The 13,487-nt window shown below is 38.7% G+C and overlaps 1 protein-coding gene across 2 annotated transcripts in view; it reads left to right on the top strand.

Moving 5' to 3' along the window:
• The window catches only part of acaca (acetyl-CoA carboxylase alpha), a 30,601-nt gene extending 27,127 nt beyond the window's left edge, over nt 1-3,474 (top strand). For both annotated transcript variants that reach the window (XM_029520180.1, XM_029520179.1), the window contains 3 exons: nt 51-221; nt 1,545-1,681; nt 1,817-3,474. In XM_029520180.1, the coding sequence (XP_029376040.1) occupies nt 51-221; nt 1,545-1,681; nt 1,817-1,943 (435 nt within the window). In that variant the 3' untranslated portion in view covers nt 1,944-3,474. The remainder of the gene's footprint in view (nt 1-50; nt 222-1,544; nt 1,682-1,816) is intronic.
• Nucleotides 3,475-13,487: the final 10,013 nt, after the last annotated feature.

The raw sequence follows: 13,487 nt of genomic DNA, 5'->3' as shown, positions 1-13,487 counted from the left end.
ACGTTTAATTCAAGAGCCAGTCTAAATTTTTCTTCTTTTTCCTTTTTCAGGATATCCTAGAATGGCAAACATCACGTCTGTTCTTCTACTGGCGTCTGCGACGGCTGCTGCTGGAGGACACAGTGAAGAGAAAAATCCAAGCGGCCAACAGCGAGCTGACAGACGGCCAGATCCAGGCCATGCTGCGCCGCTGGTTTGTGGAGGCTGAGGGGGCTGTCAAGGTAAAACACATCACACGTTGTTTGTTGAAAAGCCTCTATATTTGTTGTCTTAGTTGAAAATGGATCTGATTTAATTTGTGTGTGAATTTAAGAGTCAACACATGCCGACAACAGATGATCATATATATATTTTTTGTTGCTCTTGTCTTATAATTAAGTGTACTTGAAAACTATATAAATTACTATTTCATCTCATGTCATTCAAAACTAGCACAGCTGAAGTGGCCAGAGTAGAGTTTTAATAAGGACATCCTACATTACATTGCGTCACTCTTAAGAGATTGAATGTTGCTAATAACTGTAGATAACGGTGATACATTTTAATCTTCTCCAAGATACACATCCTCTGAACCACACACAAATATTTTTAGACATCATACAGTGTGTTTACTCATGTCCATAGTCATAATCATATCTAGTCTTTTGTGGAGTAATTGAGCAAAGATTAATGTTTGTTTCCTCTTATGCCAGTGTTAAATGGCCCAGTGCAAACTATAATCTGTGCTCTACTTGATTTCTGGACACCTTCTTAACCCCTGGGAATTTTTTTTTTCATTCTTCAAACTCACATCTCTTATGACCAAGGTGTAGCAGTTAAAGAAGGAATTATTATTCCTGTTATGTCATTGTGATTAAATACAGATGAACTGATGACCAGTAGTTAATGAAAATAAATAGCCATCAAAGATACATGAAGGCAGTTCCTTGTGACCCGGTTTCGAGCTCAGAGGACCAGCAGTCGAGATGACAGGAACTGGCCCAGCGCTGGAGATCTCCTCAGATGTGGCCTTTCTTGTTAGCTAATGTATTATCCCAATCAGGCCCAGCTGTCTGAAGCCACAATTAATCACAGCCCTGGCACGTGCAGATAGGAGAGCAACACACTGTTTCTTAATTAAAAGCAAACAGATTAAAAATGATTAATAAGGGCATTAAATGTTCTTGCGGACCTCAAGCAGGACTGTTCATAAAAAAAAGCAAGAGCCCATTAAAACCCTCCACCCCCAAATCTTTGCTAAGCCTTCCAGCCTGTCTTTGTTCAGGATCAGAGATGCCAGCCCCCCATGAATACTAATTTTCCTGTCAGGTCCACTCAACGAAACATCAGGCTCTCCCTTTATTTCTGTCCATCTCTTTTTTGACATTTTTATGTATTTATTAAAAAGCTGCTCATACGTAATACTGATGTGGGAACACAGATATTTACAGATATTTGTTGACACACACTACAATAGAAAGTTTGATTTCTTGGCTTTACTTATCCATAGATGCTTACATGTTGTTCACAATTATTTGTCTTTTTTCTTTTTCTCAATTATTCAGGCTTATCTCTGGGATAACAATGAAGATGTGGTGGGATGGCTGGAGAGGCAGTTAGCTGAAGAAGAGGGTGCAAGGTCTGTCATTGACGAGAACATCAAGTACATCCGCCGTGATCACATCCTCAAGCAGATTCGCAGGTGAGTATCATAAACAAGGCTGGTTCAGTGTTCTGAAGAGTTATAAATGCAGCTCAATTTCACCCTCATCTGCCCACTTGACAAAACATACACGTAATCCATCTTTCCCTGTTGACACACTCTTTTTGTTTTCAGCCTCGTTCAAGCCAATCCAGAGGTGGCCATGGATTCCATTGTGTATATGACCCAGCACATCTCACCAACACAGAGAACCGAGGTGGTCCGTATTCTGTCCACAATGGAGACCTCTGCCTCCTCCTAACGGAAGCTGAACCTTTCCTCCGTCCCTCCCAGCCTGGCTGAATCACAGCTCAGCCATTTCTAGTCCTGACTGCAGCCCGTGCTCTAAACTGAGGGTGGAGGAGCCAACGTGATGGCCCTTGGCCGCCGCCAAGTTACTGATGAACTGTTGGCAATGATTCTCACTAAGCAAGAGTTCACACAACTGACACGATTTACTACCTTTTGTAGACTGTAGGTGTATTTTAGTGTTTAGATAAATTTGTGTATTTTGTATTCAAGTGCAATTGAACAATAACTAAAGAAATATCTAGTGACTAATATGTAATGTACATGTTGGGAGTTTAAACGCTTGGTTCAAATGGATGTTTGTTTCCATGATAATCAATGACGTTCTTTTCAACTCAGTGGGCACAACAGTAGAGGCAGAGAGTTGTCATATTAAAATGCACCTTGGACTGTGACATACGCTTGTTAAGATTTGCAAGCCTTTTGTTGACCTGCACGACAATGACAACACAAGGGGCGTTAGCAAGAAAAGGAGGTTTTAAACTCCTAAGTAGGGAGCACTTAGTTATTGAACAAAGACGAGGAACACTACAACAGATTTGGACAGGAGAGCCCAGCAGGGAGCAGGGACCGGGTCCCTTATAGACCCCGACTGTTTCACATTTACCCTGCAGTGAGCAATGGGCAGCTCCCATCTCAACAAAACCACAGCTGTCCCTTCTGTTCTCACTCACACAGTACACATGCTGCTTTACGTGCACTTTACTGCAAATTGTTTCCTTACATTGCACCCAGAATCAAACCTGTGCAGTTTTAACTGTTGCATCTAGCAGAAAGACATTCACACACAAACATGCAGGATACAAATAGAGATATTTTGTCATGGTTAAAATTGGAATGGATAATGGTACTACATCCAGTGCATATTGGCATGCTTATTTAAATTGCCTTTTCACCCCTTTTGTTACTGTTTTTTTTTTTTTTTTTTTTTTGACGACTAGCGTGTTACTCTGGAAACCGATTACTGAAAAATAAGGTTTTGTTTTTTTTGTTGTTTTGTTTCTTGTTTTTGTAACTGAAGAGTTATTTTTGAATTCATGACCTGGCTAAACCATTAAATATGTGTGACTAAACAAAGGCTTTTGCTCACATGTGAGATATGGTGTCTAATTTTACTGTAATCCAGCTCAACTGTTCTATTTAAAGTTTATACCTTTATGTATATGAAATGTTACTTATTTTTAATATTAATTTTTGAAAATAATGCTTGAATCTTACTCTCCACTTGAGCTTGTTACCAATGGACAGGGAAATTGTGTCAACTGTACTGTAAAAGGAATGCAATCCTATAAGTCACCCTATCATGTCCTGCTTTAGGAAAAAAAGGCAATGCTAGCAATGTAAAATGGCTTCATGGTCGTGCCTATGTTGACATGTAGTCCAGTTGCTTTATAAGTAACTGGTTGTTTCCGATACAACAATGGAGAAGAATTTACAGTAATGAGTTCTCACTGTTTAAATTTAATAAATCTTTACCAACTTAGTTTGCAGATTTCTTGTGCAAAAACTTGTTTTTGTTACATGGAACAAAAAATGAAGTGGTTTAAGCAAAACTCGAGTTTCCAAGAATTAGTTGTAATTTAATTTGTCAGTTATTTTTATATATTGATGATACTCAGGACAGATAATCACATCAATGGAAGCCTCATTAATTTTAGCAGTCAGAGCAAAGACTGTTACTCTGGGGAGACATTTTCTGATTACTCCAAAATGATAGTCTTCCAATTCCTCAATCCACAGATGATTAAAGTGGTATTCTCTTCCTGGCTTTTAGACTTCAACAGTCTTAAGAAGGATGAAACAGATCAAACAAATACTGAGGGATCTATCTCATCCTTTTTTATTTTATTTTATTTTTTTTTTATTTTGTCTGTTCATTAATATCATCCCCTTGGCTCTGTCAACTCTATTACAATCTTACCAACAAATATGTAAGACAAATTGAGTTGCATGCACCCAATACCCACCACAATTATAGGAGGCCCAATAAGAAAATGAGCCATTTGGCAGTATAATTGGAAATGTGCCTTGCTTGGTCTCTTTAGTCTCCCAGTGGGTTTTGCTCATTTGTGGTGGCATGCTAGCCTGGCTGATTCTTCTTTTAATCACTGACAAACTGCAGAATCAGGTTGCTGCTCAACTCCTCCGCTGAAGTGGAGGGGAGAGGTTTTTGCTGGTGAGACTTACAGGAAACGGCTTAATTTCTAACCGGTTTGTTTGCAGCGATAATGAAATTTGGTCACATCAGTCTTGAAACGTTTTCTGATATTCAAGATATTTTCATGGGTTTGCCAAACCCAGTGACGGTTGTTTTCAAACTGACGAAAACAGAGCAGGTAACAGTAAGAAACATTAATGGGAAAAAAAGAGACAACATAAGTTGTAATACAGAGGGGAGACTCAATCGTGCATCTGAGGCGACCATATTTCCACATTCACGCGTCTCAGTGACTTGACAGCACTTGAGAGACAATGCCTGTGACCCAGTTGCAGGATTCCAATTAGCGGGGTGTATGCAACAGTTGAGATGAAAAGCGAACAGGGTCTTTACATAGCCCTAGGGCTGTCTGATTACTGCCTGAAAACAAGAGTCTTTTGCCTGTGACAAAGAGTAGAGCGACACAGAGGGAGTGCCAGGCCCCAGCTGTCCTCCTTCTCTTCAGGCTGAGGATTCTGAAGAGCTCATCTCATCTCCGCCTGTCTGCTCGCCTCTTCACGATTCGACCATACTGCAGAGGGTACAGCAGCGCAGGCACACTAAGACACTTCTCAGATAGAAATTGATGACCTCTGGGTCATAATCCTGCCCCTATTACCTCAAGGAAACTTGTGAAGGATAAAAGGTGTAGAATGCCTGTGGTTTCATCATGAGCTTATTTTGGCCCTAAAGCTGTATTTTATTACTTAGATCTCTGAAGTTTACAACTACAACATATAGAGGACCTTAAATGTTTGAGTGTACTTTCAGTTTGTCAACATTGAATTTTAATGTTGCAGAACATGAAATTATCTATTTTAAGTGGACTACAACCTATACATAGGTATAGGTTGTAATATACAATAGTTATTAATATAGAAATCAAATGCAAATTACGCATTAGGGTGTGCATTAAATGTGCTTTATTTTGCAATACATTGGTGGTATTATATGTGATTTATTTAGGTTATTGTATATATATAAAGCTTTGATAAAGACCTTAAAGACTTGATAAAAAGCGAGGCATTGACACTGTTCATATCACCTCCACATTTAACATGCAAATTTGTTGAATGAATTACTTTCTTTTATGTGATCATTAATTTATTTTTGTTTTATTTTTTGTAACCAGTTAAGTTGAATTTGATCAAAAAATGTCAAAACTCAATCAAATGCAGCAGAGGAAAACTTTTCATTTAAAATAGATAAAAAATTAAACATAATGCACATAAATCAACTTGTCCAAAAGCTGTGCCTCACCATATATTTATGAAAGCAACTTATTTCCAAGAACAATGTTGTTGTTTTTTTTTTTTTTTCAGAAAACACTAAATCCAGGGTTTAAGCTGAATTAAAGGCAAAGTAAAACACCTGTCAAACCAGTGACTTTGTTTCCATAATAGTTTTAAGATGGTGACGTTTTTTGAGTGAGATTTCTCCATGCATGCCAGGCTTTCATGATTTATACCATCTGATACAGCTAAATTATGAAGGGCAAAGCAAACTTCTGAAAAGCAATTTTCATCAAATAGATCAAAAATGAGAATAAATGATGTATCGTGTCTTTAATGCGAGGAGGCCAGCCTGCAGAGTTATAGTGAGGCAGTGAATCTCTCCAGGGGCACGGAGGCAGCCTGTCACCCAGCTGCATGAGAAGCTTAATCTCCGATCCACGTTTGAAATGTGACACAAGGGTCAAAGACTACAGCACCCTGTGATTATCGCCACATAATGCATACATTTCCATTCTGCCGGAGCTTGGTAAACACTGGCTGAGGACTAAGTGAACGCTAGGATGACAAAGAGGAGGGATAATTCGCAAAAGAGAGAAACCTGCTGCAATCAGACGATGAGGAAGGCATAATAGCAAGAGGTTAGATTGATGATAAGAGCTTATCACCAACTGGATATTCTAATCTTTGAGAAAAATGTTTTATGTTTTGCACGAGCACATCCGCAAAGCTCCTCATCATTGTGCTGTCTGCGGTCTGCTGTTCATCTTCAAGAGTAAATCAATATTATGCTGCAACTGAGTGCACAATAACTAGCTTGCTATTTGTCCTAATACTGCTGCTCACGCACAAATTTGTGTCAGATATTAACAGAAGAGAAACACAGCTCAGCCGGTGTGAATACTAATGTACACAAAGCTCCTTGTAGCTGTGCATTGCCGACCAGGTGAATCTGCTCCCTGTACCATGCAGCCACTCCTCCCCTACCCTCTCCTCCACCCCCCCCCCCCCCCCCCCACGTTCCGGCATTAACATTCATAGAGCCACTGGAGTGTGGCGAGCCACGTACATCAAGCCAACGACAAGATGCAAGGAATGAGAGGGACGAGGGAGGATGGAGGCCCCATAAATAGAGCTGGTGGAGGAAGGGGAGAGGTGGGGCCTGATGGTGAAGGTTGCTCAGTATGGGATTGTGGGAAAGGTCAGCAACCAGGGTGTCACATCTCTGGTCATACATCACAATTATTACTATAGGTCATTGGCTGGTATGGAAATTATAGGAGTGGGCCCACGTGGCGTGCTTGAGGAACGGGCCAGCCCAGTCCAGCAAGAAGTTGCTGTCAATGGTGACTGTATTTCGAAGTATTGTTGCTGCGTGGCTCTGGGGGAATGCTTTGGTCCAACATTGAAATATGTGTCGACAACTATTGGGCTGGGCAGCCTGGCAGCATAGTGGTTAGTGATGTTGCCTCACAATAATAAGGTTGTGGGCTTGATTCCCGGCCTGGGGCCTTTCTGCGTAGAGTTTGCATGTTCTTCCCGTCTCTGCGTGGGTTTCCTCCCACTGTCCAAAGACATCATGTTGGGGTAAACTGGCGACTCTAAATTGTCCGTAGGTCTGTGTGTGAGTGGTTGTTGATCTCTGTGTGTTGGCCCTGTGTCGACCTGTCCAGGGTGTACCCCGCCCTCGCCCAGTGTGAGCTGAGATTGGTTCCAGCAACCCCCCATGACCCAGAAACGGATAAGCAGGGGAAGATGGATGAACTACTGGGCTGGTTGACATAAAATGAAGCACGCACATCCCCTCCCTCAGACCTTTTATATTACACCACTGTCAAACTTTGACTTGGTTTAAGATCAAATACCTGCAAAACTATTCCTTCCCTCTTCTGTACTTTTGCTTGTTATCATGTTAGCATAGCAGCTTTCTAAACTGGGAGGGTGATATTTACTAAAGTATAGATTGTAGGCATGGCTCTTGCTAGCAGGCTTTTTTATTCATACTATCTGTTAAACACAGCTGTGTAATGTAGTAAACGGCAGTGTGGAAATGTATACACTTGTGTGGTACTTGACAGTGATTTAAAATGCAGTACTGACAGTGATCGTCACCACCTCCTCTCCCAAAAGCAGGAATGGTGCAGTCAATGGTGCTATTGTGAGTTTTGGAGATAGCAACCTGACTGCATCAGAATACAAGAAGTGCAATCCGTGTTAATTTGGGGCACGTGTATGATCCAAAGTTTCATGACTTTCCTGTGCAGCATTTTAACGGCTGACTGATGAGTTCAAGACAACAATGGAAATACGCAGTCTGCCGCATGCACACATGCACCGAGTGCTCATTATAAGTTATGGTTTGCTCAGAGTTGCTGACTGAAAGAGTTTAGCTGAATGCAAACATCAGTCCAGCAGTGGCCCGTTCCGAGAGGCAAGCCACATTAAAATGCATGCATTACAGGCATGGCACTGAAGCGTTTAAAGCCAACTCCCCACGGAACTGTTGGTTTACTGCTTCTCATAGGGTCTGTGGAACGGCTGGATTTGTGACCAGTGTCCTCTGGTTCTGAAGGACGAAGGCAACCAACCAGGGAAATCATTGAGCTTGACAACACAGCAGAGTATCATCCAACAGGGTGGGTGTCCAACGTTTAAGACCGAAAAGGATGTGTAAAAGAAGCACCAGCCTTCATCTTCATATTGTTTTCCTTCTTTGCTAGAACTATTACATATGACATGATTTGACGGTATTCAGCAGAGAAAATGGAAATTACTTGTTGTGTAAAAGCAATCAAGGACAAAATAACCTTTTCATGCCACACTATCACATAATGTTTCTGAAGATTGGTTGTTTTGAGGCCCTTTTTGTTTACTACATAAAGCAAACACATAAGAACGATCATAAATTTCTGATTTCTTGGACTTGTGGTGACACTGTTTTGAATATAAGCTCTTATCAGGTCTTAATGAACAAAACTCAATTACGATCCAGATGTGTGCCAATACTTAAAATGACGGCTACACGTATATCCTAGAATAACTCAAACTATACGCGTATGCACATCACACTCACTAAGAATTAACAGCAAATGAGACACTGATTAAAATCTCAACAAGCTTATCTGCCTTGGCTTTTGTGAGAGAAAGATTTGTCAAAAGCTATAACATGCTTAAATCTTTGCAGCTTTTGGCCTCACAGATTAAGCACTGCAGCAGAAGAAAGTAGGTGGGGAACTCTTATGCTTCTGTCCTCTTCAACTTTAATCAAAAGTACACAGACATGCTGCCTCCCTCCCAGCACCCCACCCCCCTCCTCTGTCTTTCATAATAATGGGCCGCTAAAAATTCAGGAGGCAGGCTCCACATCAATCACTCGCCAGATTTGAGTCCAATGCAATAAATATGTAAATGAGGAGAAGCCAATGTCTCGTAGCTTTGAGATCAACGCAAGAAGAAAAAAAAAAGGGGGGGGGGGACTGTATTAATTGCCCATGGCCAGAGGAATCCTATTACTGTGGGCATTGATTATAAAATTGTATGTTTGAATGATTTTCATGCAGAAAGTGGACTACCAAGCTTCGAGCAAAAAAGTGAAGAAAGACTCAAATTAGTGATTTGGGCAAGACTGTGCAAGTGAATAAAAGAAGAGAGCAACCACAAAATGTCAAGTCAAGTTTAGATTTATTAGATTTAGATTTCCTTTAGATTATAAAGGAGTTCCACCTCAGATTACAATAAAGGCTTTTCCACTCCACCATAACATTTGAGTAATGTATAATGTTAACTCATATATATATATATATATATATATATATATGTCTATTTTTTCCCCCCCAGAGGTGAATCCACACAACAACAAAGACGTTAGCTCTGCAGGCATCTGACCCTGTAGCTGTAGCCAGCTGAAGTGTTTGCCTCTGACAGTAGGTCTGCTTAGTGTGTCCATCTAGCCATTTTCAGCTGATTCCAACTGAGCAGTCAGAATTTTGTCTTTCCATTTTATTTGTTTGGCAAAAGTCAAATAAGAGCCACAAGATACTAAAGATATAAAAAAAAAGACAAAATTGTTGTACCATCATAGTATTTTAGCATTATATTTCCTGGAGTTTCCTGGACACTAATCTCTGAAAACCTGGAGGTCAACCCCCCGAATGACACGATGTATTGGTTCCAATATTTGTGTGTACATACTTTTGGAAAGAGTCAAATGTGTATGTGCCCGCAGAGTACAAATAACCTTTATTGTACATGGCTTATCTGACAGTCGCTGTCAGGTAGATTTAAATTGATTTACTGATTTTCTGTTTGACTTGCAGATCTCTCTCTTAATCAAGCCATTTTGCCCAGATAAACAGGGATTAAGCTGATTAACAGCATAACATTATCTTCCAATAGAGTAGGGAACATTTAAACAAAAGAGGCTTCATAAGTCTTAATTCACACAGCGCGACAAAGTTTATACATTAAACACATTTGAGTGTTTATACTGATATTTAATATACAACTGTAGCTGTGCTTGTTTTTTTTGTTTTTTTTTTGTTTAGGGTTAGAAATAATAACATGCTTTAAATACCTTTCAGAGACTCTATTGGCTGTTACTATCCTCACACACTTCCATGCACATTTTACGCAGAACTAAGAATTTAATATTACTAGCAATAGTAAAATAAATTGAGAATAGATAGAATTCAAACAATGCTTGTCACTGTGAGCATTTGAGCTAACTAAAAAAAAAAATTCAAGCCAATCTGTTGTCATTTTTACTCTAAAGTAAACTAAGTACATCTTTATCTTCTGTTTCTTGGTCTTACAGCGGTGAAGAGACAAATGACCTGTTACATAAACACACATATATGGACAAAAATCTTTTTCAGTAGATCATTCAGTTTCAGAGACTACTACAGTTCTATCAGGATCGGCATCATAACAGACCTTAAACTCTGATGATTACTCTCCAAAAACTAAAACAAATGCACTCTCCTTAAGTGTTTGATAAGTGGCATGATAACGGTAATAAAAAAATTTGACAAATTAGCAGGTAGTAAATACCAATGTAGATTTGGATGTGAATAGAACTGTGCCCATAAAAATAGCCTCTTTTGTACAGATAATATTCAACATCTATCAGCTGGTAATGTAGGCCAACTCTACAGAAAGTCCAAACTGATCTCAGCGACAAAGTTATTTTATTTACTGAACAGGTTTAGGGCTTAAGAAGACTTTTTGCTTCTTTAGCCCTTTCCTCAGTGCTGGAAGTCCCCATGTTGTCTGAAAGCTATTAAAAACACATTAGTGAGCCATATTGCTGCACTGACAGGCCTGTTTCTTAATTTCCATCAACATGGTTTTTTTGGGGCTGTCCCAGAAAGTCTTGTGTCAATACTCATTAGGAAACCAAATGTGGATTAAACTGTAAATAGTACATCACTAACCGACCAACTCAATTAGCAATGTTTGTTAAAACCTTAATTTCTCTGCTGTTTAGGGTTTTGCTTTTTTTTTTAATATATATATTACCACATGTGACTTGTTTATTATAAAGAACAAGTCTTCATTAGAGGGCTTGGGACTGAGAGGGCAGGCCTTGGTCTTTACCTTTAATTTAATGGGTTTTGTTGTCTGTCTGGTGTTTACCAAGGACATGTACAGTTAAGCTAGACATGAATTGTGCTTTAGAGCATGCCTGTCTCTTTGCAAAGTCACTCAGCCACTCGACCGTGACATTTCGAGCCAGGCTGTTCAGCCTCATCCCTCTTGTTCTTGCCTTTCTTTTAACAAACTTGGATTTTGGCAACAAACCGAAAAGCAAACCATATTTGAATCTTTGACTCGTAGATCCATGTCCTTGTTTTTTTTTTATGATTTTTAATCTCCTTTAAAATCCTGTGTATGCCCTGCCCCTCCCCCAAACAGGTCCATTTGATTTGCTTTGATATTCAGTGCTTGTCCTGTCCTCCTTTATGTTCCTCTCACCTTTCCCCAACTATAACATATTCACTCTGTCATCAGCCACGTCTCCTTTACTAACAGAGATGCCTCAACATATGACTGTTGTTTCAGACAAGCTTATTGCTTGCAGATCCACTTGACCATTGCTTTTTGAGTTATGCACAGCAAATGGACAACTCCCAAAAATTAGACTCTTTTGAACACACTCATATTATTATTATATTATATATAATGATAGTTAATTCATATATGTACAACTTTAACTTGTAACCCGAATGCCGACATTAAACCGTTAGATATTTGATTAAACATAAGTTGATTAATAAAGATAACAGTTTAAAGTATTTTTCAATTATATATGTGTGTATGGGTGCGTTAGCTCACATCTTTCCATTTTGAAATATGTGGTTATAAAAAAATAAATAAATAAAAGAAGAAAAATGTTTTGGCTAATGCTTGGTAAATGAAAGAAACCGTAACTTTCTGACCACTAATAAGCTGCTGTGAGAAACTGTGAGGACACAGCATATGCCTATTTGCATATCTCAACAGTCTACCGCAGAGTTAAAAAAAAAAGAGTTGCAGGTCACAGTGATAAATATTCACAATAACTGTGATATATTCATATAGATATCTTTAATCATAAGCATGGCTATATTGTGAAATAAACGGCATTTGAGGATAATGTCACTGTTCATAGCAATTTTCAGGTCAAGGGTGAAACGGTGGCAGTGAAGACTTCAACAAACTCTGCAGGTGTGTGCATATGAGCGGAAATACTTATGCCAGAACATGACACCCTCATTATCACTCAGATATGTCTGAAGACGCTTTACAAACCACTGTCCATAATAAAACCCAAGAAACTGCATTGAAAATCTACTTACATTCCCCCAAAAACTCATTAACAAATAACAGTGATGATTATGTGTTTTATTATACAGTGAATGGTCCTAAACATCGGCCTCATAAAATTAACAATATTCAATTATCAATTATCTCATGAAAAACGTTGCTGCAGCTGCTGCAGTACATGAACCCGTCAATGGAAATAATTTAAGACTTTGATACATAAAGAGAAAAGGATGGCAAAGTGACATCCTCAGAGAATTAGAAGAAATCAAGACTTTAAAAATGTATGTTTCCTGCATCTGAAGGTGCAGAATTCACGCTGTGCTTTCGTTTGGCATCCGTTTATTGGCATTTATTTATTTATTCTTCCTTTTGTTGAACGAGGACATAATACAAACTAGCACAGTGAGCCACACTAAATCACACAAATAAAACAGCTACAAAAGTTTGGTCTGCTTGCATTAAACGGTTTGTCCATCTGACTCAAGAGGTTTTACACAGCTGAATTTTGAAACCCCTGAATACTGGAGCTTTAAGTAAACAACCGACTGCTCTGTACAATTATTATATATAAGGGTGGACTTGTCATGTTAAAGTCAAATCATTTTCTTATTACATATAAAATTTTCAGCTTTATAAAGATATCCTTTTGAAGGCAAACATGTGCTGACAATCAAATAATTAAAGGACAAAACTGGCAAATAAAAATAGACCCAAAACAATACTTCCATGGTCCTGAGAGAGGTTTTTGGTCAAATGTATTAAACATCACAATCGTAACCTGTTACTCATGATAAAATATTTTTTTTATATGTCAAACTCACTGATCCGGTGCTGCTGTTCGTTGAAATGTGAAATTTTTTTTTTTATTGTATATCTTCACGTAAGCATTTTATGTCGAATATTCTATGTTGCAGAAATTCCCTTGCAATCATTCAAAAAAAAAAAAAACACTTTCCGAAGCCTATACATGTACTTGTTTATTGCTTGATCAGTGTGGCATTATGAATGTGTTCATGAGTCAAATTTACAAAGAACATGTTCTTTTTTTTTTCTTTCAACAACCTATCGATGGGCTAGTCAATAAACAATTATACTGACATACAAATATAGAGATTTATAAATAGTTAAATAGATCCTAACATAAATAAAAGCAAGCAAATAAATAAATAAATAAATAAATAAATAAATGTACATTTAAAATAAATAAAAATAACTGATTTGCCTTCAAAATCCATGTGCGTCCTGTTGTTCAGTTTCAGCTGGA

The sequence above is a fragment of the Echeneis naucrates genome, chromosome 14, assembly GCF_900963305.1.
Source record: "Echeneis naucrates chromosome 14, fEcheNa1.1, whole genome shotgun sequence".
In the NCBI taxonomy this organism is placed as follows: Eukaryota; Metazoa; Chordata; class Actinopteri; order Carangiformes; family Echeneidae; genus Echeneis; species Echeneis naucrates.
Note: the sequence above shows the minus strand (reverse complement) of the source record. Positions and strands in the feature narration are given on the sequence as shown.